This window comes from Ahaetulla prasina, chromosome 2 (genome assembly GCF_028640845.1).
Source record: "Ahaetulla prasina isolate Xishuangbanna chromosome 2, ASM2864084v1, whole genome shotgun sequence".
NCBI lineage: Eukaryota > Metazoa > Chordata > Lepidosauria > Squamata > Colubridae > Ahaetulla > Ahaetulla prasina.
The window spans coordinates 135,273,123-135,300,450 of record NC_080540.1 but is presented as its reverse complement, the minus strand read 5'-3'; the positions used below and the strand labels follow the sequence as shown (position 1 = coordinate 135,300,450).

The following is a 27,328-nucleotide window of genomic DNA, read 5'->3' as shown; positions in this document are numbered from 1 at the left end:
ATAAAAGAATAGTATTTTGGGATTATAAATCATATATATTAATGGGTGATTGGAATGGTGTGTTGGATACTCAAAAAGACAAAAAAAGTTTAAGGAAAATGTCAAGCCGGGCGAAATTACCAAAGGCTTTTTTTGAAATGATGGAGGACTTGGAATTAAGAGATATTTGGAGAGAACATAACACAGAAGAGAGGGATTTTACCTTCTTTTCTGACAGGCATCAATCATTTTCGAGGATTGATTTTATTTTGATTTCTAATGATTTGTATTCTAGAGTGAAGAAGACGAAGATTTGTTCAAGAACTCTATCTGATCATAGTCCGGTTTGGATTGAATTTGATCGGGAAAAGGAGGCTAGGAGATCATGGAGGTTGAATGAGAATTTGTTTAAATATGAACAAAATGTAAATGAATGTAAAAAGCAAATGAAAGAATTTTTTATTATGAATATGACAGAGACTGAACTGGTTAAGGATTGTATGATTAAGTGGGCACAAAATTTTCAGCAACCGATAATGTTGGAAACTTGGGAAAGAATTTGGGTGAGGAATGTTAAATTTACACAAGCACAAAATATGAGAGAAAATTTTTATAAGATGTTTTATAGATGGCATTTAGACCCCAAAAAGTTGTCATGTATGTATTCTAATGTACAGGCTAAATGTTGGAGATGCGATTGTGAAGATGCCACTTATTACCATATATGGTGGACTTGTAAAAAAGTTAAAGCATTTTGGATTAAAGTATGGTGGATCATGCAGAATATTTTGAAAAAGATTAAGTTTTCTCCGCAGTTCTTTCTACTAGGAATAATTATGGATTGTACAGCTATAGAGACTAAATTGATTTTGAACTTAATAACAGCCGCAAGACTTTTGATTGCTCAATATTGGAAGAAAGAAGAATTACCTACAATTGAAGAATGGACACTTAAAGTATCAAATCTGGCAGAAATGGCAAAAATCTCTGCTTATTTGAAAGACTATACACAAGAAAAATATATTTTAGAATGGAAAATGTGGATTGATTATATTCAAAATATCAGATAAAAAAATATCAAATAGCATATGAGTAAATTTAGGAAATATTTTGTATTAGATATATTTCTGAAGGAGGGGAATTGAGAGTGTGATTAAATGTGGAGTGACTAGAGATTATAATTTAGGAATTATTTTAGATTATGATTGTTAGTTTTGATACCCTGCATTTTGTTCTGGGAAGTCGGGGTGGGGGTGGGGGTAAGGGGAGGGAATTGGGGGTTGAGGATAGAGATGGAGTGATGGTTAATGTACAGGGATTATTGAAGATGTATAAATATAATTAATGTAGGGTCGGGTCTGCCCAGTTACCATTTTAGAACAGTGGGGAGGGAGAAAAGAGAGAGTAGGAGGTAGGAAAGAGGAGAAGAGGAAGGAAGAGGGGTAGAAGAGGGAGAAGGAGTGGAGGGTGGAGGGAGGAGAGGATGTAGATAAGAGAAGGAGAGGAAGGTTTGGAAAGTAAAAGAAGGTAGAAGAGGGAAGAGTGTTAAAAAGGGGGGTGGTGACTGGGCAAGCCCGACTAATTGTATATAACTGTACATTGGATGAATTATTTGATATGATTGTAAAAATAAAACTTTAAAAAAAAAAAAGGATTTCACTTAGCAACAGAAATTATGGGCTCAGTTGCGGTCGTAAGCAGAGGGCTGCCTGTATTCCACTCTTTCTTCGATATTAGTGTAAAACTCTTGTCCCGTGGAGAGTTGTTCCGCAGCAAGTTGGCCGTGGCAAATTGTCCTGCTGCGAGTGGACAGTGGCGAGTTGTAGACCCGCTTAAGAGAGTCGGTCAAGCGGCAACAACTTTTATTCGAAAAGGGTAGCAAAGCGAGGGTTTGAGGGACACAGCGGCCTCTGCTGCCTACCAAAAAAGCCATCGCTTCGCCGCTTGCTTGGGCCAAAGACGACTCGGGCAAAGGCGGCGCTGCCTCCCGGAAACGTGCGAAGGGGCAGCAGACGCGCTGCCTTGCGTCAGAGCAGGACGGGCAGGGTTAGCTTTCGTTTCCCCGCCCCGTCGGGAGGCGGATTGGGCCTGGCTTCGCGGCCTAGCAGCTGCGCTCTCACCTTCCCTTTGCGCTGCGTTGGACACGTGTTTGTATGCGCACACGCTGTAGGAACCGCTCCGGATGGTGAGGGAGAAAGGTCGGGATGGGAAGGGAGGAGGAGCAGGAGCAGGAGCAGCGCGGCGCAACGGAGACGGCTTCGGGGGCAACGGGGTGTTGGCTGCCCGCGGAGACCGGTCGCTCTGGAGTCCGACTTGCCTGGCTGCGTGACTCTTTCCCCCCCGCTTCCCTTCTGCCCCTTTTCGGCACCGCGGCTATTCCTGTGCAGCCCTTGCTCGGCTTCCTCTGGGCCGTGGCTGCTTGGACTGATGGTCCCTGGCGCCAGGGCGAGCGGCTTCTGCTCGAATGCCCGGGGCGTACCCGGTGAATCGGGACCGCGCCGAGGAGGAGCCTCCTCCGCTGCGAGCCCGGGCCCTGCCTGGACCGTCTCCGGAAGGCGACGCATGTAGGTGCCCTTGCACGAACGCCGGAGGAGGCTCTGGAGCGCCTTTGAATTTTGCTATGGGGGTTGGGGGGGCGCCGGATTAACCTCGGCCAAGGATTTCTGGGATGGGGGAGAACAGCGTGTCGGGGAGGGGGAGGGGGCTGCGCATGGCTTATCCCAAACTCTTCTAGGGACAAATATTGTGGCTGGTGGGTCTAATGCGCGCGCGCGCGCGCTCTTTGCAAAGGAAGGGAGGAGGGGAAGGACAGGGCGAGAGGAGGAAAGAGTTGAGTCCCTTCTTGTCTCGCCAATCTTGAACAGATCGGAGGGTAGAGGAAGCAGTTTCCCCTTGGAACTGGGACATTTCTGCTGATTCCTTGCAATAATTGCCTTTTGCTAAACGCTGGACTCATTTTGGTTTGTTATCTCACAGAGCAACCTCCCTCCTTCTCCCCTTCCTCCCTTTCATCTCGGAAAGATTACCTTTGTGAGGCTGCGCTGGAGAAGTTTGCATCCAGGCACCCAGTGACATTCTCTTCTCCCCGATGATTCAGTTTCTCCTGACATGCTCTCAGGTGCAAGAATGCGCCTGCAGCTGTGCCTCTCCCCCGCCCCCCCCAACCTTCCTATGCCGTTTCCTTAGCATCCTTATCTTGTGTGCCCTTGGCTGCCCAGTTAAATGCTGCTACTTGCCAAGTGGGTGAGATTTGTTTTGCATATGGCAGCTGGTGCCCTCCAGGTAGGCTGTACTTAATTGCCCACTAGCTGGAAATCATGTGATGTAATCCAGCACATCTAGAAGATCCCAGGTGTGGGAGACTGTTTTTGTTAGATAAGTGTGATCCCTCTATGTTCTAATGGGAGAATGGAAAAAAAAAGATGTGAGTGGCAAATTTGAAGCAAGGTAGACTGAGGAAACTTTCCTGATGCTGTTTATTTTAGGGAGATGCTCATGTTCAGATTATAGTATGCTTTAATGTGTATGTGATAGCATGCCGTGTATATAGCCACCTACATTTACATATATATAAAAATACATTCCCTCTGGAAAAATACCTTTTTCCAAGAAAAGAGACACATGATGCAAACCCCCTTCCCTTCAAAAACAGAGTACTATATGACTTTTTTCCTTCAGCAAGGCCTGATATATTTATAAGAAAGATTCATCTATTCAGCCTGGCAGCATGTTTTAATCTTCTTTTAGTAGGGACCCTTGGGGTTTCTTAATGGGAAGCAAAACTATTGCCAATCAAACTTCAAGGCAATCCAGGAAATGGTCAGATAATAGTGTGAGCCTTTTTATTTATTTATGTTATTTATATTTCTTGCTATGGCTGCTAATTTATCTGTCTAAAGACTGAGCAAATTTCACACCTCATTAAAGGCTATAATGTGAATTGCATGTTTCAGAGCACAGTCATTTCAGAAAACAGAAATGCATCATTTACAAGTTAATTTCCAGTTAGTTGCAAAGGAACATGAAAGTACATCTAGAGCCCTCATATGCAGCAAAAACTATTATATAATCTAATCCCTTGATGCGTTTTTGGGAAAAAATCTGTTTACTGAGTAGAGAATTTTGGATCCAGGAGCTATGAGATGCTAAAGAATACAATAAAGGGCTTAATAATGTAGGTAAAATTTTAGGCTTTTCAGAAATGTGGAAAGTTTTTATCCTATCCTGCCTTTCAAATAAATGTATTTCTAGTTTTTGTCATGGGAATTTTATTCCTGTATCTTAATAGATAGTATATATTTGTTGCTATGCATTTTTATTTGAAATTTTAAAGTTGGGAAATCTGAATTATAGATGTGCTTTGAATTTACCTAATCATTTATAAATTAATTTAAAGATAGATAATTAATTTAAAGGTAGATTGGTTTTAGATTTTTTAACAGAAGCTGTGTTGTGGAAACCAAATTCATGTTGATCATGATTTCTAAAGCATCATAAAGTTCATGGCAATTTAAAAAGGTACCTGCCAAATCCTTATAATCCATATTCATCATAGGAATATGAGAGACACGGGAAACAAAATAGAGGTAGAAGTACAAAAAGAAAGACTATCTGATTGTCTCAATAACATATTTGAGGGTGGATTTTACTACAGTACAGAGAAAAGAAGGCTGAGCTGGAGGCATCTGATTTTGAGGTTGAATAAACCTTTTTTTGCAGAGTGAAGTTGCCTTGCTAGGATGGTGGTTGTTGCCTTTACCAAGTGATGCACCATGCCGATAGTGGACAAATTAAAAGAAGCCCTAAAGCCTGGGCGAAAAGACTCTGCTGACGATGTTGAACTGGGTAAATTGTTGGCAGCTTCTGCCAAGAAGATTTTGCTGCAAAAGATTGAGTTTGAACCAGCCTCCAAAAACTTCTCCTACCAGCTGGAGACCCTCAAGAGCAAGTACGTTTTGTTGAACCCAAGGACAGAAAACTGCAGTCGGCACAAGAGCTCTGAAGAGGGACCCATACGAAAACAAGGTGCCTGCCTCGTTTGTTGTACTTGTCTTTTGGCGAATGAATTCTTCATTTGTTTTTGAGTTGCTGACTTCTCCTTTTTTCTTCCGACAGGTAATGAGCATGTGTCGGGAAGTGATGGGGTGCCAGCTCCCCAAAAGGTCCTCTTCCCTCTGGAGCGTCTCTGTCTAAAATGGGAGCGGATGTATCGTGTTGGAGCTGGTCTCCACAACCTGGGCAACACCTGCTTCCTCAACTCAACTCTACAGTGTCTGACGTACACTCCACCTCTAGCAAATTATCTGCTTTCCAAGGAGCACAGCCGCAACTGTAAGTGTGTGGCTGAGTTTGTGTGCACTTTGCAGTTCTGTATGCGCCCATTTGTTCATATCTCTTGTCAGGGTTCCAACAAAAGAAAACTCCGAGGCTTGAGTTTCCTCAAAGTTACACTTGATTAGAGATGTCATATTGGCACATCTGGGAAAACCCGAATCTGAAAGTTTCCAGGTTTTCCTGACCCAAAGGAAAGTTCAAGTCCCTGCCTAACACCCACAAGTCCATTATATGGTCCAATCAAAGCACCGTCCCAACTGAAGATGCCTCCCAGTTCCAGCTTTCCAGGTGCAGGGCAAGTTGTCCTTAACTCTCTGAGAAAGGAATGTTATGACTATATATCACCCGTGCTCCATACAATCCCCCCTCTCAGTTTCCCACAGTAGTAAATGAGGCAGGTCTGAAGGCCCAATGCAAAAGATGGCTTCCAGGCCTGACAATCTCTTTTCTCCTTAGAGCAAAGGCTATAGAAATAACCTGTTTCATTTTCCAAGGCCTATGAAGGATGGAGTTCTTAAAAATATAAGGTTATGGCTGGCAGAGCAGCCCAGGGAAGATGAATGATCAGGGAATGAGGCATTTAGAGGGTGCATGTGTACAACATTGTTGGTGTATGTCTTTTGGTGTGTGTTGAGGCAATTGGAAGGGATCGGATGGATTCGGGGCTGCTTCTGGTAAGCTACTCCTTTCTTATCCCCATTATTACTTTTAGAGCATTGATACAGGCAGAATTACTGTCCCCAAAACTAGAAAATTATGTCTAGTTTTGCTTCTGCCACGATCTCATCAATCCCATGGGCATAGGATCCCCAGTGGGAGTTCATGCATTGTGGGAGGAAGTTATGCCCTTTTACATTACAGGATTGTAGTAAGGATCATATCAAGATCAGGCAAGTAAAAATATTTGACCACTCAGAAGTGTTGTTCAAACGATGATGATGTTATTTTTCCAAAATATAATTTCAAATTCTATAATTCTGCCCATTTGATGTGGAAATCTTTTTTTCCCCCTTGATCGGAGCTTATTTTTTGAATTGCTCTACGATTTATAATTACAAATTTCTGATTCCTCTATTCTGATAGTGTTTTGAGGAAAACATTTGGATTTTTCCAATATCGTATATGAGGTTATGCTTTAACATACTTACATGGGAAGAATCTCAATGTATTTAAAACATTAGGAAATATCTTAAGTAATTTTCTCTTAAGAAAATGTTATATAATGAAGTTAGGCTGTGATTTTAGATTCTGCTGCATTTGAGGTTTTTTGTTTAGGATTTGGATATGTTCGATTACTGGGGCCTTTGATTTCTGTAACTGAAATCTAGGCGCAGTGCTTCTTGTGACAAAGAATTACTTTGAACCCAATTGTAATACAGGTAGTTCTCAACTTACAGCCTCAATTGAGCCCAACATATGTTATTAAGTGAGAAATTTGTTAAGGTTTGCCTCTTTTATGATTTTTCTTGCCATATTTGTTAAGTGAATCACTGCAGTTGTTAAATTAGTAACACGGTTAAGAGAACCTGGCTTCCCCCCTTAACTTCACTTGTTAAAAGGTCAAAAAGATGATCACATGATCCCAGGACACTGCAGTCGTCATAGGTATGAACCGATTGTCAAGCACCTGAGTGTAAATCATGTGGCCATGGGGATGCTGCAATGGTCATAAGTGTGAAAAATGGTCATAAACCACTTTTTTCAGTGCCTGTGTAACTTTAAATGAGCTGTTGTAAGTCGAGGACTATCTTTAATGGGTCTGCAATGTTGTGTGAGCTTAATGGGTGGGTTTTTCTTGGCTTGTGGGGATAGGGGAAGGGTGAGTAATGCAAGGTTAGCCCACATGCGGTGCTGTATCACGTTCCAGCCACCAGCTGCTTTTCATTGCATCAAACTTTGTGATGGGAGACTGGCAGAGTATGCTAGCAGCTGTGAAGGTCTTGAGTCAGCCTTACGTAAGAGTTGCTTTCCTCACTATGCCATCCCTTCCTTACTAGTGGTACTGACCCCTTAATTGGAGAGTGTACATCTATGACTAGGTAGAGATAGGTAGATGGCAGCTTTGGTGGTTTTGTTTTAAAAGTCAAATGAGCTATTTAAATAGCAGCAAGGATTATTTTGTGCTCAAAAGATGCCAACAGTTTAATGCACATACTTTAGAAATTTTTCCCCTTGTTTGAGTAGTGTTTGCCTGTCTGAGCTATTTAATGGGTAACATTGCATTGAGATTTACAGGTATGTGGCAGAGAAGCTTGGAGTCAAGATAGGAAGTTATTAAACTGTCCATGTTATCAATCTATATTGTTTATTATAGCCTTTAGCCAGCAGATAAAAGAGGAAAAGAGAGAAGATGGATGGATGGACAGAGAGACAGACTGATGGTCTGTATAGGTCTGATCACAACTCAATAGGTAGGCTATTTCAGTAAAGTGAGGGTTTCAAGTGCAGGTTCTATCTTTATTTTGCTTTTAGCAAAAAAAAGTGATACAACAGACTGTATAATGTAGCTATTGATGAAAATAGCCAATTGTGATTTTTTTTCTCTTCCAGGTCACCAGGGAGGCTTCTGCATGATGTGCATAATGCAGAATCACATGATCCAGGCTTTTGCCAATAGTGGTAATGCCATCAAACCTGTGTCCTTCATCAGAGATCTTAAAAGTAAGCAGGGGGTTGGAATACTGTCTACCTGTCCAGTTCACACAGGGCAAGAGACCAGCAATCCTTTTAAGATGTTGACCATTTCACATGTGAATGGTGTTTGGTTGTTGTTTTTTAAGCAAGATTTCTAGAACTTATGATTACAAAGTGAAGCATTAAGACACGTCAGCCATCAGTGTAAAAGTTGTGCTCCAAAGATGCTCTTTTTCAGGATTTTCCAAGATATAACTGAACACATCTCAAAGATTGTAAGGGTGAAACATAAAAATGTTATTTTATTTTTTTATTTTTTTATTTTATTTATATTTTTACAAATAACTCAAGGCAGTGATAATATCCAACAAGCCTTCCTCCTCTTATTTTCCCCACAACAACAACAACCCTGTGAGGTGGACTGGGCTGAGAGAGAGTGACTGGCTCAAGGTCACCCAGCTGACTTTCATGACCAAAACTGGACTAGAACTCAGAGTCTTCTACTTTCTAGCCTATTGCCTTAGCCATTAGACCAAACTGGCTATTTCAAAAACATTTTTTACTATATTTTATTTTTTGTTTTACTCATCAACATAGGCGCAGAGTTTGGTTTCGGAGGTGGTCAGTTTATGAGGAAAAACTTCTGAGCTTCCAGGCTGGGTTCAATGATGACATCTGTTTCTGAAACTGTTCTGAGGTATTCTGTAAGAAGTTCTTTTTTTATCTCCTTTGACAGAGATTGCACGACACTTCCGTTTTGGTAGTCAGGAGGATGCTCATGAGTTCTTGCGCTACACCATTGATGCCATGCAAAAGGCTTGCCTCAACGGTTACACTAGGTATGAACAACTAGCTCACTTGGCTGCGTGCTTGGGAGAGAACACTCGGTTGAACTGATGTTGTAATTGTGGCCTCTCATTAAATTTGCGTACTGGAGGATTAGCTTTCCCAAATATGGGGAAGGAGAAAAACGCATGCTACATGAACAATAGTGACTAGATCTTCCTTTCCTTGCTATAGAAGTAAATATTAAAGCAAGTAACCCTTGCTTTAAGGATAGCAAACATTCCTATCAAAGGAAGAAATAGCAATAGCACTTAGATTTATATACTGCTTCACAGTGCTTTACAGCCCTCTAAGCGGTTTTACAGAGTCAGCATATTGCCCTCAACAATTTGGGTCCTCGTTTTACCCACCACAGAAAGATGGAAGACTGAGTCAACCTTGAGATTTGAACTGCCAAATTGCAGTCAGCTGGGCAGTCAGCAGAAGTAACCTGCAGTACTGCACACTAACCACTGCGCCACCATGGCATGTTATGTTCTTGGTGTTCTCTTAGCTTGGTCATTTTCTTGAAGATGTTTTGTTACCAAGCTAGATAATATCGCCAGTGCACTGTTAACAAAAACATTTGAGGAGCTCATAGAAACCCCCAAACCCTTCAGTTTAACCCAGTTTAACCCAGAGTTACAGATATTCTTTGCTCTTTGAGAGGAGGAAATTCATGCTTGGTGATTTTGATTGCTTGTGTTTTAACTCATAAGTGAAGAATTTTTATCAGATAGTTTTGAACTACATCCCCTATCATGCCACGTTACAGGCCATGCTGGTTACAATTCCTGGAAAATGTAGCATAGCAACATTCCTAATCCTTTTTTAGGCCACCCAGTTTAAATCAGAGTTCCCCAGTGATCAGTATTGACCTCCAAGGATCAATGGGATTATTGATTATTATTGTTATTATTTATGGTTCTATAGTTTAACATTGTATTTATTACATTTTCATATAATAAATGTTGGGGGTGAATGAACCATCTGAAACCTAATGAAGAGATCAATGCGCAGAAGAGTTTGGGGACCCCTGTTTTAAATGAAAGCATTTCTGAAATCTAGTCACCTGGTTGCTTGTCTTTTCAGGTTGGATCGTCAGACTCAAGCTACTACATTGGTGCACCAGATCTTTGGAGGCTACCTCCGATCTCGTGGTGAGCGCAGCTTAGCGAGGCCCCAGATGAGGGTGTGCTGGGAGGTTTCCTTTCCATGTTCCTGTAGTTTTAAATTTTGACAAAGTTTGTTATAATATGGTATCTCCAAAATTTCCTTCAGTGCCCAATTATACCTCTATAGGTTCAGTTGATTTGTAGTTGCTTTCCAGACACTATAGACCAGGGGTGTCAAACTCGATTTCATTGAGGGCCACATCTGGATTGTGTTTGAACTTTGGGTGGGTGGGCGTGGCCAGTTCAAAGTTGCGGGCGCCTGTGGTGGCCCGAGGACTCTGCCAGCACGGCCCTTCTGAGCTCTGTTTTCTCTGGCAGACTGTTGCAGGAGGCCGTTGCAGCCAAAAATGGAGCTCGGGAGAGCAGCGCATGGCCCTCTCAGTTTCCATTTTTGCTGGCAGAGACACTGTCATGGGCTGGTCGTTCACTGTTTCCAAGGCGGCCCCACGGGCCAGATCTAAGCCCCCTGTGGGCCGGATGCAGCCAGTGGGCCTTGACTTTGACATTCTTGCTGTAGATGTTTCCTTTTAGTTTTTGACCTCTTTCAAGGCTACGGAGGGGATACTAAGCATCTGGTTGCTTAGCTGATTTCAGTGCTGATTTTGCTAGATGCAGAGACGGAAGCCTCATGCCTCGTTGTCTCATTATGAAAGGTGACATTGTCAGGGAGCTGTGACCATGAAGAACAGGCAAGCAACTGTTCTGCTTTCTTTGCAGTGAAGTGCTCCGTGTGCAAGAGTGTTTCAGATACTTACGACCCATACCTGGATGTGGCTTTGGAAATAAGGGTATGCCAGCATTGTTATTTCTCTTGTTTTCTTTCTTTAAAATCCAACTCAAAGGATGGTATCATCTAATTGTCCGTTGTGAAAGCAGTGAAATATTGAAGGCCAGCTTCTGAATTGTTTTAAACCATGGGGTAGATATATTTACAAGAAGCTGTTCCAAGCATACCGTTTCTTAAAGCTCATGGCCTTCGCAGAAAAAGGCAGCTGTCCTTTATAAAAAGGAGTAAAATCCGCTAAAATGCTACTAGGAGGAAGTAGCTAGGGCACACCCACTTCTGGAAGACTATAATCCTTTTGCCCAGCTTGCTTTTCAGGTTTATTCCCCTCACTTAAATCTGGAATACCCAAAAAGGATACTGCACTATGTTATTACACAATAGTAGTTGCAACATTGATAAATAACATTTATTTGCCTGGGGGCAGGCAAATGAAGAGAAAGATTGTTAGGGGATAAGTTTGTGTGCCTGCCTGTGGACATATGTTTGTTTGTCTGTGCATATGAATGCATATGATTATAGATATATCTTTGAGCCCAAGCACTAGAGATGGCTCTCAGGGAGATAAAGGTTACTTCCCTCTAGTCTGAACTTCTAGGTGCTCAAGCTGAAACTTCTTTAAATTTCCCTCTTCTCTCTTTTTATTACAGCAAGCAGCCAACATTGTACGGGCGTTAGAATTATTTGTAAAAGCTGATGTCTTGAGTGGGGAGAATGCCTACATGTGTGCCAAGTGAGTTACTTTTTTTCCTTGACTTCCCTCTTGATTTGTCTGCTATGTGTATAAACAGTTTCTCTTCACATAATTAGACATATAGGTAGTTCCCATTTAACAATGTTTATTGGGACCTGGTTAAGTGACACAATCCTAAAGCACAATGTCATGTGTCTCTGCTGACTTAGGCTGGCAGTTCAAGTTGTGATCATTGAGTGAATCCTGCAGAGTCACAGCATCCAACAGTTACATGATCGCTATTTGTGACCTGCTGGCTTCCCCATTGACTTTGCTTGTTGGAAGCTGGCAGTGAAGGTTGCAAATGGATTTACGTGACTGGGATGCTGCAGCAATTGTAATTGTGAGCTGGCTGGGAAACACCTGAATTGTGATCATCTGACTGGGGGGATGCTAAACCCTTGAGATCTGGCTTTAAATCATCTTGTTCAGCAGCATTGGAACTTCGAATAGTTGCTGAACAAATGATCAAGGCTTAACCAAGGCCTTCACATACATACATACATACATACATACATACATACATACATACATGGAGGGAGAGAGGGAGGAAGGAAGGAAGGAAGGAAGGAAAAAGAAAGAGAGAAAGAAAGAAAGAGAAAGAAAGAAAGAAAGAAAGAAAGAAAGAAAGAAAGAAAGAAAGAAAGAAAGAAAGAAAGAAAGAAAGAAAAAGAAAGAAAAAGAAAGAAAGAAAAGGATTGCAGGATCCAATCTGGGTCGGTCACTGGGGCCAGAGGTTTTGTCTTCCAAACTCCCAAGACAAAACCTCTGTGTCAAGACTCCGACTAATGGACCCAAGCAAATCAGAACTCTGAAACTATGATCCTTCTCAAAGGTCTTCTTTATTGGGTACATCATATCGGCACAGTTTTGAAAGAAAACCAATGCTAAATCTTTTCTGCAGTTTCAGTAAAAGTAAACAGGAAATAACCCCATCCCCAAGTGTCATAGGTCACGTTGGCCAATTGGATTAATTGGCGGGCTCTTCAGGCACTTCTTCCCCAACCTTATGTTGCCAGTAGAGGTGACCTTGGTTCTCACGAGAAAGCTCTCTGTTGCGTCTAGTAATGCATTCCAACCTCCTTCCCCCTCTGTGCGGCAACTGGGGAAAAGAAAGATGGCTGTTGCCAGGTTCGGTTCGAAGTTGACACTGGTCCTGGTGATTGATCCAGATTGGATCCTGCAACATTATCTTGGGGAAAAATTACATATTTGCCTAGTAATGGAAGCAGGAGACTTTTTATAACTGCTTTTCTTTTGGAGTGGCCTTAAATTTAGGGCTGTTTTCCTTTCAGGTACATGGCAGACTGAGATGCTTCAAACATGCCTCTGTGTGTGGCAGTCCAGAAGCTGCACCCTCTATTGAGGATAGACGTTTAGGGACTGGCTCTGTGTTTCAAGTACTTCATGTTTTGAGCAGGTGTATAGAACTTACCCATTTCTCTTTCATGCAGATGCAAGAAGAAAGTTCCAGCCACCAAGCGTTTTACTATCCACCGGGCCTCTAATGTCCTTACCATCTCCCTCAAGCGCTTTGCCAACTTCAGTGGGGGCAAGATTACCAAGGTGATCAGGAAAGGGGGAGGGTGGTCCCTTCTCAGAAAGAGGGCTTGGGTGAATCTAGATGGCCAGTACCTCTGACTTCCTTAAGAGTGGATGTCAATCTGATAGATAGCTCAATCCAGTCTATAGATAGTTCAATCTATAGATCACTGACTTGTGCCTGGTGAGGCTGGTGCTCTTTATGCAGATCGGTAAAAGGTGGAACACATTCTTACGGACTCTTTCTCTCATGTAGGACGTGGGTTACCCTGAATTCCTGAATATTCGTCCTTACATGTCGCAGAGCAGTGGGGACCCTGTCAGGTATGGCCTCTACGCTGTACTTGTGCATTCAGGATACAGCTGCCATGCAGGGCATTACTACTGCTATGTCAAGGTGGGTCTTTGTTGATACGCTGGGCCATGGGTAACAGTTGATAAGTGTGCTTTAGCCTAGCGGGAGAGGCTTTACTTCTGTGTCTTTTGAGAAGTTCACAAAATTGCCGTGTGCCAGCATAACTTTTTTTACTTTGTCTCCCTGTGGATATTCTTAATATCTGTGCAGAATGTTTCTGTATCTTGTGATCCATCTCCAAATTTCCTTGGTTATTGAAGGACTTGTGATTTGGGGATTTTCTGAGATGTCCAAGCTACAGATTACTGGAAGTGATGTGACATCATAAGCTCAGTTGAGCTCAGTCCAGACAGTGATTGTCCTAATGTCTTAAGTCTAATAACATTAAAATTAGCTAGACACCAAAGGCAAAGCATATTAGGATTAGGTATGACATTATCCACCTTCTTAGATAATCTGCAGTATTACTCTTTAGACATTGCTGTACTTGGGCTGATTTTCCTGCCTTGCTGCTAACTAATAAATGAATGAAATAAATGAATACATCTTTTGAGGATAATGATGATTTGCTAGGGGATTGTGACCAATTATTATTTCTTTGTATATCTAGGCTAGTAATGGGCAGTGGTACCAGATGAATGATTCTCTAGTACATTCAAGCAACATCAAAGTTGTTCTCAACCAGCAGGCCTATGTACTCTTCTATCTTAGGTAAGAGATGTTTGTGGTTATTAGTTTCTCCTACTTTCCCTTTGGGTGTTGTTGCTGTCACCCCGATATCTGAACTGGTATCTTCTAGGCCATTCATGTTTTATGCCTTCTTATTTTATGCCCTTTTAAAAGCTGGTGAAATTTGATAGGATTTTATTGCATTCTACCTCAAGATTATTATCGAATGAAAATCAATAACATTCATACTAGGGATAACCTAGTTGGTGCCATTGCAAGTCCGGATGGCTGGGAGGTAGCCTTAGTGGCAAGTATCTCCTTGTACTACTGATGACCTGAATTGGCCTGGTTAATTATTGAGAAATGTGTTCACTGTATCATGGCATCCAGCCATTCTTTCTGTTAGAGAAGGGCCAACATGCTTGCGGTGGGGGAAAAAAAATTCTGGGTCCAATCCCCAGCACTTTCAGACTGGGACGGAAAAGTTTCCATCTCTGATTTGCTGCCCGTTGATATAGACAGTACAAAGTCGGAATACATGACTGGGTTGATGTGGAGTAAGGCGACTTCCTATGTTTTTGTGGACATCCTCAATCCCAAGTGCTTTTGAGTTTAATAGTCTTCAGAACTCTTCCTTCTATTACACAGAGTAATGTACACAAAATACATAGCAACTAAATGCTCCCATGGGGCAGCGGCTCCCAATTTTCGAGTGTTCAAATAGTTACCCTTATTCCTAGTTAGCTGCTGGGCGTACTTCAGAAAAATGTTTAGTGAAAGGCAAAGGATCAGGCAAATTTATGAACAAATTAATGAAATAATATAATTTTCTTTAAGGATCCCAAGCACTAAGAAGAATCCTGAAGGACTTGTGTCCAAAAGCAATTGCTCAATGCCCAGCCGAACAAACATCTCCTCTGATCACTTGAAGAAAAGTGCAACTAATGGTATCCTGGCATCACCACTGATAAACAAAGTGAGTGGCACACTAGAGCCACACACCAAAATTGGTCTAACGTGTCTGTGTGAATCTATGAGAGAAAACATGGGTGGGAAAATTTGCCTCCAAGTAGTCAATTTGGGCCAGTGAAGAGGAATCCATATAGTATAGCTATTAAGTAAAAACGATCTGCCCCCAGACAATAAAAATCTAGCTCTGCCTTTAATTTCTCTCAAATCTGGCTGCTAGCTGTACAGATTTATTGTTGTGAGAACTTGTGCAGAGGCGGCAGAATTTCACTGTAATCTGTAGTGATTCCATTTAACTTATTTTAGTTGATCAAATGGGGTTGAATCTTAAGATAGTTAGGTTAATATATATAACAGCAACCATTGCATTTGGCAAGGCCACTAGAATTATAGTCAGCTTTTCATCTTTCAGGTACATGTGTATGTCCCTATTATGCAGATAGTGGTGCAATGGATATTTTTATTGATCCAGCACTTCTGTCTATCTTCTCCATAGAGACAAGATACAATTCAGGTTAAGAAGGCTTCAGACCCTGAGGAATCCGGTGTTCCTGTTTCCCGCAACACCTTTGTTTCCAACAACAAAACTCAGAACGGGATACTTCCTCCTCTTCCCAAACTCATACCTGCTGTTGGATTCTCATCTCCTAAACTCTCCAGTAAGCCTGCTTTCTTGGATGACTTAAGCAAGAGATCCAAGAAACAGCCACCTTTATCTCACAAGATTTCTCAGGACTTTGGTCAGGCTGACAGTACTAAACTGGAGATGGCCAAGCAGAGTTCCTGGGGAGATAAGAACTTGGTAGCATCTTTGCAACTGTCAGGCAGCTCTAGAGGAACCTCTGAAGCCAAAGCGCATGAGGAAGGTACAGAGCTACCAAGCAAGGACTCATCCTTGTCATCTTCATCGTCTTCTAGCAGCTCATCTTCCTCCAGTCCAGCTCATAAGCCAATTAAGGGACTTTCTCATGCCACAGTAGGAGCTGATGGCTACTCTTCCTCTCAGGAATCGGACTGTGTGTCTGGGAAATACGCTTCTGAGGACACCAAGTTTGCCAAGCTGAAATCCCCGTTGTTGGCTAATTTGGCCAATCTGGAGTTGGGAAGCACCATGTCGCCCCCACCTGCAAAGAAACTGGCACTTTCTGCCAGGAAGGTGCGTTTGGGGGAAGGGATTGAGCACACTGTTCTCCGGGGTGCGGGGGAGAGGAGTGGTGGTGAGAAAAGTGAAAGCTTGATAAAGGAAAACCGGGTGGCCTTTCCATCAGTAAAGGCACTCACTATATGCTCAGAGGCATCTACAAGTAGTCCTTGACTTATTACCACAATTGAGCCCCAAATTTTTGTTGTTAAGTGACTTTTGCCCCATTATGTGACCTTTGTTGCCTCGGTTAAGTGAATTACTGCGGTTGATAAGTTAATAACTGGTTGTTAAGTGAATCTGGCTTCCCCATTGACTATGTTTATCAGAAGGTCTCAAAAGGTGATCACATGATCTTGGGATGCAGCAATGGTCATAAATATGAACCAGTTGCCAAGCATATGAATTTGGTCACATGATCATGGGGATGCTGCAAAGTTTGTCACTCTGAAAAACGGTCTTAAGTCTCTTTTTTTTTCAGTGTTGTAGCTTTGAATGGTCACTAAACGAACTGCTGTAAGTCAAGGACTCCCTGTATATGCAGGCAGTCGCCAAAATGATACCTCATTTAGCAAACTTGCAATGCCCAAGTGCAATAGACAGCATTTGCGGGAAGTATGCTTTATACTTGCAGTCTCTGTACCAAGACTGTTTTCCATGGCCTTGGGGTGAAACATGTTGAATTTGCTCCCCACCCCCCTCCTCTTTCTGGCTATGAAGCGTAAGATGTAGAAACTTTTTTTGGGAAGTGGGGGACGGGGACGGGACTAAGAGCCATACTAGGCCACTTGAATGGCATGCTGAGGGCTGCATTCCAAAAAGAGAACAAGTCCAGGACGACAAAAAAAAAATCTAAAATGGTATTGAATTGAACAATTAAGGAGATATTAACTGACTAAAATATAGAAGTAACAGATTTCCCCCTTTGGCCATGGTGAGAATTGCCATGCGCTGGTAACCCTCTTGGGGTGGGGTTTTGAGGAAGGCCCTCTTGGCTTTGTGAGCAGCTCGTGGTCCTGATCCACAGCGTGTCTCCACCCCCACCCCTGCTGCATCTGCAAGTAAATGAGACTGCTTGGGGAGAGAGAGAAAGAGCCTTTTGCTTCATTAGGCCAGAACAGAGCAGCTTGGCATGGGTGTGACCTTCAGGGATAAAGTTAGCATGCCCTGGGAAATGGGGAAGTGTCAGTGGCCTGTTATTTATTCTAACACGTCTTCTGTCTTTTGACATGTCCTTCCTTGTTTTCCCTCTGTTTCTAACCACAAACACTTTTCTGATTCTTCTTCCCCTCCCTCTTCCACCCCTACCTCTCTTTGTTTTGTGCCCACTCTCTCTTCTTACGCCACCCGCTGTCCCTGGGGTCATGGAAACCTCCTTTTAGACCACCAAGTTTTTATTTATGTCGATAACTACAGGGCAGCAACACCCTGCGGAAAGTGAGCGGCAATGAGCATCAGGCACCGCCCCATTCCCCCCCAGCTGCCACAAACACCACCCAATTCGTCTGCGCTGCTGCACCTGTCCAAACCAGGTAAGCTATGGCCAGTGGGGCTTCAGGGTAGGACAGCCTGCATCATAAGTGGCCTGGGTGCCGTTAGAATATGGGTACCTGCGGTATTTAATCCTTTTCCTCAATAAGGCCTTTTTGTTAGTTAAAGTCTTTGTTGGAATCCCTCCCGAGGATTTGCCTAAATATTTCTGGGTTAAAAGCCTGCTAGCTTAGAGGAATCTGGTTGGTTCAGGTGCTTTTTTGATCCATATTCTGGACCGTGATGGCGCAGTGGTTAGAATGCAGTATTGCAGGCTAATTCAACTCACTGCCAGGAGTTCAATCCTCACCAGGCTCAAGGTTGACTCATCCTTCCAAGGTGGGTAAAAGGAGGATCCAAGTTGTTGGGGGCAATATGCTGACTCTGTAAACCGCTTAGAGAAGCTGTAAAGTACTGTGAAGCGGTATATAAGTCTTAAGTGCTGTTGCTATTAGGGTCCAGTAATTGACCTGTGAACCGATCAGCACCTTACCTAAAATCCCTAGTGATAAATATACTTTGTAGCAAAAGATTAACCCCTGGAAACAGAATGCCGTCCTGCTGCTGAATAGTAAATGCTTCACATACTGGAACATTTTTTTCAAGTAAATTGAGCAAATGGTGTAGGTCAGTTTATTTAGCAAAAGGTCATAGGATGTGCATTTTTTTTTTAAAAATTAAGAACTAGTGTAGATGTCTTCCATAAAAAAAAAAAGGAGTGCTCTAGGACAAAAGGTACAACTAGATTAACTAGATGATGGAAATATTGAAGAGAAATGCCTTCTAGTCATTTACGCATAAATTAGAAGTAATATGGGACAGCATATTTCATTCCCATCCTACCTTGGAACATAACTATTGTATAAAATACTATAAAATACTATCTGCAAAGCGAAAAACAAATTAGTGTTCACATAAACCTTGATTTATTATAATCATTTGGGAAATAAGCCCCAGTTATCTAGTTTGCATATAATACATAAGTCGCAACCATGCAAGCCACTTTAAAGATCCAGCATGATGTGTGACCCAGCCATTGTTACATAACAAAGTGGCTCCAGATTTGGCAGTGAAATAAGGAAATAGAAATTCTATAATTGGAAAATCTCCATGCTTGGAAGTATGTTAGTTGACAGTCCTGCATTTATGCCCAGCTATATGATTCTCTTTGGTTGGGAACTAAAGTGATGTGAAATCTTTGATAGCTCCACTTCTGGAATTGAAATAATTGTGTTCTAAGTTGGTACTTGGATCTTTTGAAAAAGGGAAAAATGTAATTCTGACCTTCACCTGGAAGCAATCAGATATGTGATAATGCCATTCTGTTTGTACATTGAATTAGTGAGATGGTTGGCACTGACCCTTAGAGAATTGCGACAGCAATGATATTTTCCAAAGATTTACAAAGCTTCAGAATCTGCTGGTCTTCTTAATTTTATGTTTATGTGGTTCTCTAGGGTGCTCTCACCTGCTTCCAAATCTTCAGCACCTCCACAAACAGCCAGAAGTCCCTTTGCCAACTTCATGCCCTCATCCAGCTTCAAATCATGCTGCCTCTCTGCTGCCACCCCTCTTTCATCACCTGTTGTACCCACCTCGGCACCACACCTCTCTTATCCAGACAGCAGCAAAGACCTATCAGTTGTCAGCAGTAAGAAGAAAAAAAGGAAGCATAGTTCCCCAGTGGAAGAGCAGGATGATCATGGTAGCCGAAACATGAAAGACATCAATGGTGAGAGGACTTGGCTCTCCAGTCCTCCTAGCAAGAGGAGGAAATTTGAGGAAAACGGCAGCATTGTGATCTCCCCTGCATGGGAAGCCAACTTGGTGAGGACTAGGAAGGGAGAGGAAGAGAAAAGAGCTGGAGATGATGGGGCAATAGCTACTAGTCAAAATAGTTCCATCCAGAAGAAGAAGAAAAAGAAGAAGAAAAGGCTGCAGCAAAGGGAGGAAGACTGCTCATCTTTGTTGTCCCCTGTGAACTGGTAAGTGCTTGGCTGGTTGTCTCAAGTCAAGGTTTTACTTGACCACTTGTAATGGTATGTGGGAAATATCTTGGAAGACAGGGCAAAGAGATGCTGCCTAGGGAATGATAAGAGATAGCCCACAGCTGGAGAGTTGGCTGGGCAAAGAAGGTCAGAAGGAACTTTAGTTTCTCTAGAGGAGAAGGCATGAAGATTGTACTTTTAGACTTGCAAGGTTTTGTTAAAGTAGCTTTACAGTGAAGAAAATCAGCTTCTCTGGTCAGGTTTCTTGTCTAGTCTACTGGTAAAGCTGACAACAACAATAAAAACCTTTTATCTGTTACGTACAGCTGTTCTCCTCCACCTGAAGTCAGCTCCTGTAGGACAAAGAAGAAGAAGAAAAAGAAGAAGCAATTGCTTTCACCCAGTTCAGACAAGAGCACTTCTTCTGGAGAGAGTGAGCATCACAAAGATAAGCAAAGAAATATACTGCATTCTCATGTGGCTGAAGTCTGTAGTGCCCAAGAAGAACTAAACGAGAATGGATTTTCTGAGGCTAGAGGCAGCCCTCCAGGTTGGTAATACACCTGCATCGAAGTTGATTGGGTAGGGGGAAGCAAGGGAGGTCAAAATCTGGGTAATGAAGGTATTCATTTATGAAGGTATACATCCCCACCTGAAATAGTTTAGTGGCTTCCTTTATGTGGTGTAGGTGACCTTCCACTTACTGCACTCAAGCTGAATTGTAAATAAAAATCTATTACCTCATCAGCAATAAGAGTGGATGTCTTTACATCCAAATTAAAACAGAAGCATCTGTTAGCACCAGTGTAGTGTATTAATCCCAAGATATTTTCACCGAGATCCTTTTGTGTCGCTAGTGTTTATACCCAAACCTCATTTGGGGATTTCACAGATTAGGCATCTGTTCCTGGATAAGCCACATTGCTAGTTTTTCATCAGCCTTGATTGAAAGAAGTAAACAGCCCCTCTCTTCCTTGCACACAGACATGCACGGATATTCTGAAAAGAAATGGATTTGGAGGATAGATTCTGGCTATAAATGCTTGAATTACAGCATTGTATTTCATAAGATAGTGCAGTGAAGAATAACTGGCAGAACTAAAATAATTCAATGTGTGTTCACCTTGAAAGTGAGAAATTTGCCTGTCATTCCACTGCATTAAGAATACACTACCCTAAAGGAACACTTATGGATGTCCTACCTGAGGACCCAGATTGTTGGGGGCAATAGGCTGACTCTGTAAACTGCTTAGAGAGGGCTGTAAAGCACTGTGAAGCGGTATATAAGTCTATTGCTATTGCTACCTGCTTTGCTCATCCTGCAGAAAAGAGGAGATTTGCATGTACCTTTCTTACATTAATATGCTCTTCACCTTTTTCTTCTCACAACAGCAGTGGCTTGGGGCAACCAGCTCGGACATAGAGACAAGTTCTCCCTCAATGTCCTGAGCCCAAAGAAGGAAATTACGCAGCACGAATGTGGACCAGTTGATGTAGTTCAGGAGCTACTGAAGGGTTCTTTGGATAAAGCTTATGGAAAACAAGGTACACTCAGTACTTTTGGAATTCCCTCCTTTTCCAATTGCAGCTTTCACGAGGACTTTGGAAACATTTCTCACTGGGAGCATGCATGTTCTTCCAAGCTTTTACTGAGTCACACTGCTGCATGCTCGTTACTATACAATTTTTACTGTATGTCTTGTACTTCACTTTCTAATTAAGATAAAGGAAAAAAGGGGGCAACACATTCACAGGTAGTTAATGATAGCAATTAGATTTTTTGTTAGTAAACAACATGGTCCTGACAAAGCCAATTAGAGGCAGAAAATCCTGAACTTCCAATTGCCATTGTTAAGCAAATCACTGAAGGCATCATGTGGCTGTCATTAGCGACCTCCTGCTGACTTCCCCAGTGACTTTGCTAGTAGGAAGCTGGCAAAAAAGGTCACCAATAATGATCATGTGACTGGGGACACTGTGACTAACCTAAGCATGAAGACTGATCGTAACTAGTACTCTTTCAGCATTGTCATGACTTCGGACAGTTGCTGAGGAACTGGTCATTGAATGAGGATCATCTATATCAGGGGTCCCCAACCTTATGGACCTCAGGGACCACCAGGTTAATAATTTTAAATCCCATGGACCACTAATACGAATCCAGCGTGCCGCTTGCTGAAGCGCCTGGACGCCCAGTGATGGGATGGGGTCCTTCAGGCACTGTCCCTCCTCTCCCTTTCTCACCCCCTCCCCTCTCTCTCCCACTCTTTCTCTCTCATTCTTTCTCTTTCTCTCTTTCTCCCCACTCCCCGCTCTCCCCCACTCATTCTCTCTCATTCTTTTTCTCTCTCTCCCACTCTCTTTCTCTCTCCCCCCCACTCTCTCTCTCTCATTCTAATTCTCCGTGCGTCCCTTTCAGAGCCAGATGGCTTCGAGCAAAAGCTGCAAAGAGAACGCCCCCCCACCCCGGCGACCTCCCTGGGGAGGCGGGCAAGCCGGGTGGGGGAGCGCAATTTGAGTTTTCCCTCCGGCTGAGTAAGCAGCCCAGAGACTCTGGGAGGAGGAGGAGCATGTGGGCAGAAGCGGGAGGGGGTGGCAAAGTGCTCCAGAGAAACAAGGTGCGCCTGGAAGGACCGCTGCCTGCTGCGCCGACCTTGCGAAATTGAGGTGGGGGGGGCGATACTTAATGCAAGACATCCCCCTTCGGCCCCACCCCCGCACTTCTTCCAAGAAGGCGGTGCTCGCTCGCTTTCTCTCTCATCCTGATTCTCTCTTTCTCATTCTCTCTCTTTTTCTCTATTTCATTTTGCGCAGCATCAGCATTTCGCCTCAGTATATTTGCCCAGCCGGTGGAACAAAGCAGCCCTTGTCTCCTGCCACTTGGGACTCGGAGCTGTAAACGGCGTCTGATCAGGGGAGCAGCCGGATTTTGCTGGGCTCCTCCTTTTTGCCAGATCAGCCCCCTGCAAGGTCTCCTCTCTCGAGGAGCCCGGCTGAAGTTTCCTGCACCGTTTCAGCGAGCACTCCTCGTGAGACGAGAACTTGCAAGGAGCCGATCTGCTGTCTGCAATAGAGAGCAAAATCCGCTGCTCCCTGGACCAGTCGCCATTTACCGCTCCAAGTCCCAAGCGGCAGGAGACGAAGGCTGCTTTGTGCCGCAAGTGCAAGTAGTGCTTTACTCCCACAGCTTCCAGCCATTGCAATTGCTGCTTCGGCCTACTTGTGCCGCAGCTCCTCCATCAGGGTGGACTGGCAAAAATACAAAGATCTCTCCACAGACCACCAAAATTTTCTCGTGGACTACCAGTAGTTCACGGACTACAACTGGCGGTTACAACCAGAAAGTTACAGTAACTGGAAAGTTACAGTTTGGAAAATATAATGAAATGTGATCAACCTAGCAGGCTCTGAATTCTCTAGCCAAGTTTGATATCTAGCAATAAATTATAACCTGAAAAATTATTGCCTAACATCTTTCTAACTTCTTCCATCAGAATCGTATTGTAGAAACTTTGGGAGCTAAGAAAAGACCTTGGAATAGGATTTAGAACATATGAGAATAATTCATGCAAAAGTTTTGTCTGGTTTCTGATTCTTCGACGACTGGAAATGTGCCAAGTTTGGAATGGTCTTTGCCATCTAAATCATCAAGGACTCATATTTCATTTAATGAAAGAAAGCAAAAATAGATCTGTTATTTTGTGATGGCCTCCTGAGGTTTATGATGGCGACGTGTGAATATAAGGTGTTCCTATTTCCCTGCCTGTACTTCTGAAAATAGATGCTTGCTTGATTCTTCAGGGCAGAAATAAGGAATCCATTGTAAGCTGAAATAAAGAGGTTGGCTGCTCCCACTCTCAGCTCTACTTTTAATCCACAGTTTTAACATGGAATGGTGAAGCATCTGCTATCAGCCAGGATGCCATACATGATGCTATATGGTCCCAGAAGCAGTCCATCCTTGATGATTGGGATGAAGAATTTGATGGTGGAAAGGTACGGAGCCATTTCGTGTGAGCCTAAGCAGTGCCCCAACTCCACCATTTGGGCTGAGTTTCAAAATTTTCTGTTTTGAAATTGATAGTTTTGGTAAATATGCATGCATATTTGCATGGAGAATTGCGGTTGCAATGTAGTTTGGTCAGAAAATACACAAATAATGTAAGTCCAAGGACATAACCGAAATTTTTGATCATGCAGCCCTTGTGAGTACAATGTTACATTCTGCTTTAATATGGGAGACAGTTTATTTTTCTCTGCCTCTGCCCATGTCACACTGGCAAGATCATTTATTTGATGGTTTCCATCCTGTGGACATTTGTTCAGGAATAAGTTCCACTGAACAGAGTTTAATGTGAGTGATGGGAAGGTTAAACCTACATTTCCATAGCAGAAGTTGTTAAGTCGGGAAATAAGCATTTCTCCATCCAGTGGAATTTTTTTTTTATTTTTTTATTTTGTCAATCATATATAAGATAACAGGTAAAAAGTATAAACATAATTTGGATACATGAAAAGAGTAAGTAAAAAGGAATATTAGGACAGGGACGGTAGGCACGCCGGTGCACTTATGCATGCCCATTAGCGTGCATAAGTTTAAATATAATTTATTAAAATAAATTTATTAAAATAAGCATAATTTTCACTGAGCATACTACAGAGTTCAGATACTTGGTGAATGCAGGGTAAGAGTGCAAGATAAAGTAATATAGCCTGTGGATATGTTAGATCTTGGATTCAGTTAGAACCCCATAGTAGTAAATTCTGATCCTTTAGCTTCTCTGACACTTTTTCCCATTGTTCTTTAATATAGTAAATACTAATATAAATATAGTAACGCAGTCTTGGAAAAACTTGGAATGCTTGATAGATGGTCTAGAACACTTTAGGTTTTAGGAAGGCTTGAAAATACTTGTAGCAAATTCAGTTCTTGTTTTAAAGCCAGGCTTTTATAGAAACACATTGTCCTCTCTACACTTTTGTATTTCTGTAGGATAATTCCTATGTCACAGTTTTGGTATCAGGAACTGGGCAATAAAACATCTTCTTATTCGTAGGTGAAAAAAATTAGGAAGTTCAAGCGTGAACGGAGGAGAAACTACAATGTCTTCCAAAAATTGCAAAGCAGGCGTAACTTCTGGGCTGTGACACATCCAGCCAAAGTAGCTAGCTTGAGCTATCGGCTTTGAAAGGTAAATAAATTGAACACCCTATTGGCAGAAAGATGAGGTGGGAGTGGTGATGATGATAGCAGTGGTTCTAAACCTATGGTCTGGGGGCCTGCGATGTCATCACAGGGGGTCTGCAAAGTCTTGAAGAAATGTTATGATTTAAATCTTGACTTAAGTCTTGGTGGTCCGTGGCCATGGTCCATGTCACAAAAGGTATTTAAAGGGGGCATATGGTGAAAAAAAGGTTGAGAACCACTGATGATAGTTATTTTATATAGAATTGCTAAGATGGAATAGGAAATGGCCAGTTGTTAGGGAATGAAAGGTAACTAGTGTCCATGATGGGTAAAATGCTATGTATTCTTCAAAACAATATTTACAGTGTTGAGTTGTGTGGAAAATTGTATTCAGATGGCAAAATATGGCTTGGAGCATGCAGGAATGCACAGGCCTTCTTTAGCCATGCTTCACAATTGACAAATGGTTCTGAGAAAATAAGCATTTAGTTTAACACTTTCCTGACAGATATTATTTGCACACCCATGTCTACTTCAGGTGGAGGCCTCTGCATAACATTGATAAATAATCCAAGCAGAAATATCTTTAAGTATGTGCTATACAGTATAACTGTTGTTCCCGGTTTTTACATGTATGTTATTGGATATAGCTAAACTGCAGTTGTCAAATGTGACTTTTTTTTTTTTTTCATTATCTTGGATGGAGAAGATGCATTGTGGCTCTGAAGTTAGGGAACACGAGTGATGAAGTCATTTCATACTAATTCTACCATTCTTTCCCCTTCTGGGTTTGAATCTGGGCTCGTGTCATTCTGATTCCACAAGGATGAGGACTTTTCTGTGTCATAAATTTCATTTCCATTTCCACCTGACAGATGAGTCTTGGCTGAAGAAATGCAGTTGGTCAACTTCTACAACTGTGGAACTTCAAGTGACCAGAATCAAATCATCAGTTGCCGCTTCTGGGGAGAAGGGCCTCTTCTTGCCCTGAGTAGGGTGCTGCTATTCAGAGTGCTAGGATGTCGCATCGCTTCTCTACAGCCTCTGGAGAAAACAGGTTCTTGACCGTACTATATCAGGGGCGCTGCAAGATACCGTGCCAGTAAAAAGCATTGTTCCAGGGTAACTTAATGTGGATTGAGAATGGGGGCAGGGCAGTCAGCCCTTGGAAATGAATCTTTCCGCTGCTCCACACCCAGAAATCTAGGCTTGGTGAGCTGTGATGCCCTCAGCAGCCTTTCCTACCAGGAGAACTTGAAGTAAACTGAGAACTTCGCCTGGTTTCTAAGATTATTGCCTGAAATGGCACTTATCCTTTCCCCACTTACAGCTGCCATTATGAGTGTAATTTGTATGATTTTTCTTTACTTCCGCATGACCTGTCCCTTGGTTCAGCCTTTCAGATAGATGAGCATAAATTCTCACCATCACAAACATTTTTTCCCCTCAGGAATTTTCTCTACCATCTATTCTTGCTGCAGACGATCTTTGGAACTGAGTTCTGTTCCGCAAGAAAAGCTGGTGGTCTGATTGGCTTGCCTTTATTAAACATGATTTCTACTAGCTTATGTTCTCAAGGAGCTTGGAAGCAAATTTATTTATTGGTGGATTCTTGCGATTTTGGATGTGTAAACTGAAAACTGAACATTTGAAGGTCCTTTCACGTTTAAAAAACAACATTACATATCCTAAACTGGGAACTCTTGAAGTAGGGCATCTGAATATTCGAGGACATGTCTATCTTTGCTTTTTTTTCATCTTTCTCCCCTCATGCAAATTAATTTCTGGTGGGTATTGTTGCACAATTTGATAGGCAGAAGCAGAGTCTCCTAGAAGATCTGATTCACGCAACAGATTTAGTGTTAGAAAGAGGTGACTGAATCATTGCTGCTTTAGCACTAAGGCAGAATCTTGTTTCTTGCCCAATTTAAAAGGAACACTAGTTGCCTGCAAGAATTTTTTAAATGGGATATTTCACCAATAAGAAAAGGGATTCCTTTGTTGTTTACCAATACAATTGCTGCTCTTTCTAAGGCTGACATATTTCATCTGTCATATGCCAATACTGCACGGTCACTTCTGAGGGGCAGTCCATGTGCACTCCATCCATTCTGCATATCTCTGTTGTCCATTCATTAGCCTTTTTAGGATTGGTATCCGTTTTCTCTATTCACAGATGGGGTGTGAAGCTTGAAAACTCGTTAATTCTTTCCACTGCATAACACACAAAAACTGTTACCAATTTTGGCTCTTGTATCTATTTTGGGCTCACAATTAAGACTGTTTTTCTCTGATGAAAGGGACTCTGGGCCTCTTATTTCTCTGAGGGGAACAGGGTCTTCTGTTTTACAGTCTTCTGCCAATATGTAGATACCCTGAACATGGGCACACTTTGCACCTCATACTGGGGTTTAATGTTAACAGCCCTCATTGTAGCAACGGTTCATGGTGCAATAAAGGAATGTTTTGTGTATGTGTCCTG

The 27,328-nt window shown here is 42.4% G+C and overlaps 1 protein-coding gene across 6 annotated transcripts; it reads left to right on the top strand.

Annotated features, from left to right (window-relative positions):
- The first annotated feature begins 1,890 nt into the window (after positions 1-1,890).
- USP36 (ubiquitin specific peptidase 36) lies at positions 1,891-27,328 on the top strand. 6 transcript variants are annotated; one of them, XM_058173877.1, is made up of 20 exons: positions 1,892-2,164; positions 4,699-5,004; positions 5,095-5,310; positions 7,864-7,974; positions 8,684-8,786; positions 9,865-9,932; positions 10,665-10,735; positions 11,382-11,464; positions 12,919-13,030; positions 13,263-13,403; positions 13,972-14,072; positions 14,868-15,006; positions 15,496-16,155; positions 17,557-17,672; positions 19,128-19,655; positions 19,985-20,208; positions 21,054-21,203; positions 23,539-23,654; positions 24,716-24,850; positions 25,722-27,328. In XM_058173877.1, exons 2-19 carry the CDS (start codon positions 4,752-4,754, stop codon positions 24,845-24,847), a joined length of 3,324 nt encoding a protein of 1,107 aa, XP_058029860.1. In that variant the 5' UTR covers positions 1,892-2,164; positions 4,699-4,751; the 3' UTR covers positions 24,848-24,850; positions 25,722-27,328. The 6 variants fall into 6 exon arrangements, 5 of the variants coding, with proteins under 5 accessions (XP_058029862.1, XP_058029860.1, XP_058029857.1 ...); XM_058173874.1 differs by having other exon boundaries at positions 1,926-2,164; positions 21,051-21,203; XM_058173875.1 differs by lacking the exon at positions 1,892-2,164 and adding an exon at positions 2,171-2,543 and having other exon boundaries at positions 21,051-21,203.

Excerpts from the sequence above, each read along its gene's own strand:
- USP36 (XM_058173874.1), top strand. The coding sequence starts at position 4,752 with ATGCCGATAGTGGACAAATTAAAAGAAGCCCTAAAGCCTGGGCGAAAA. Across the intron at positions 10,736-11,381 it reads ATGTGGCTTTGGAAATAAGG|CAAGCAGCCAACATTGTACG; the intron begins GTATGCCAGCAT and ends TTTTTATTACAG. Across the intron at positions 21,204-23,538 it reads TAAAGCTTATGGAAAACAAG|TTTTAACATGGAATGGTGAA; the intron begins GTACACTCAGTA and ends TTTAATCCACAG.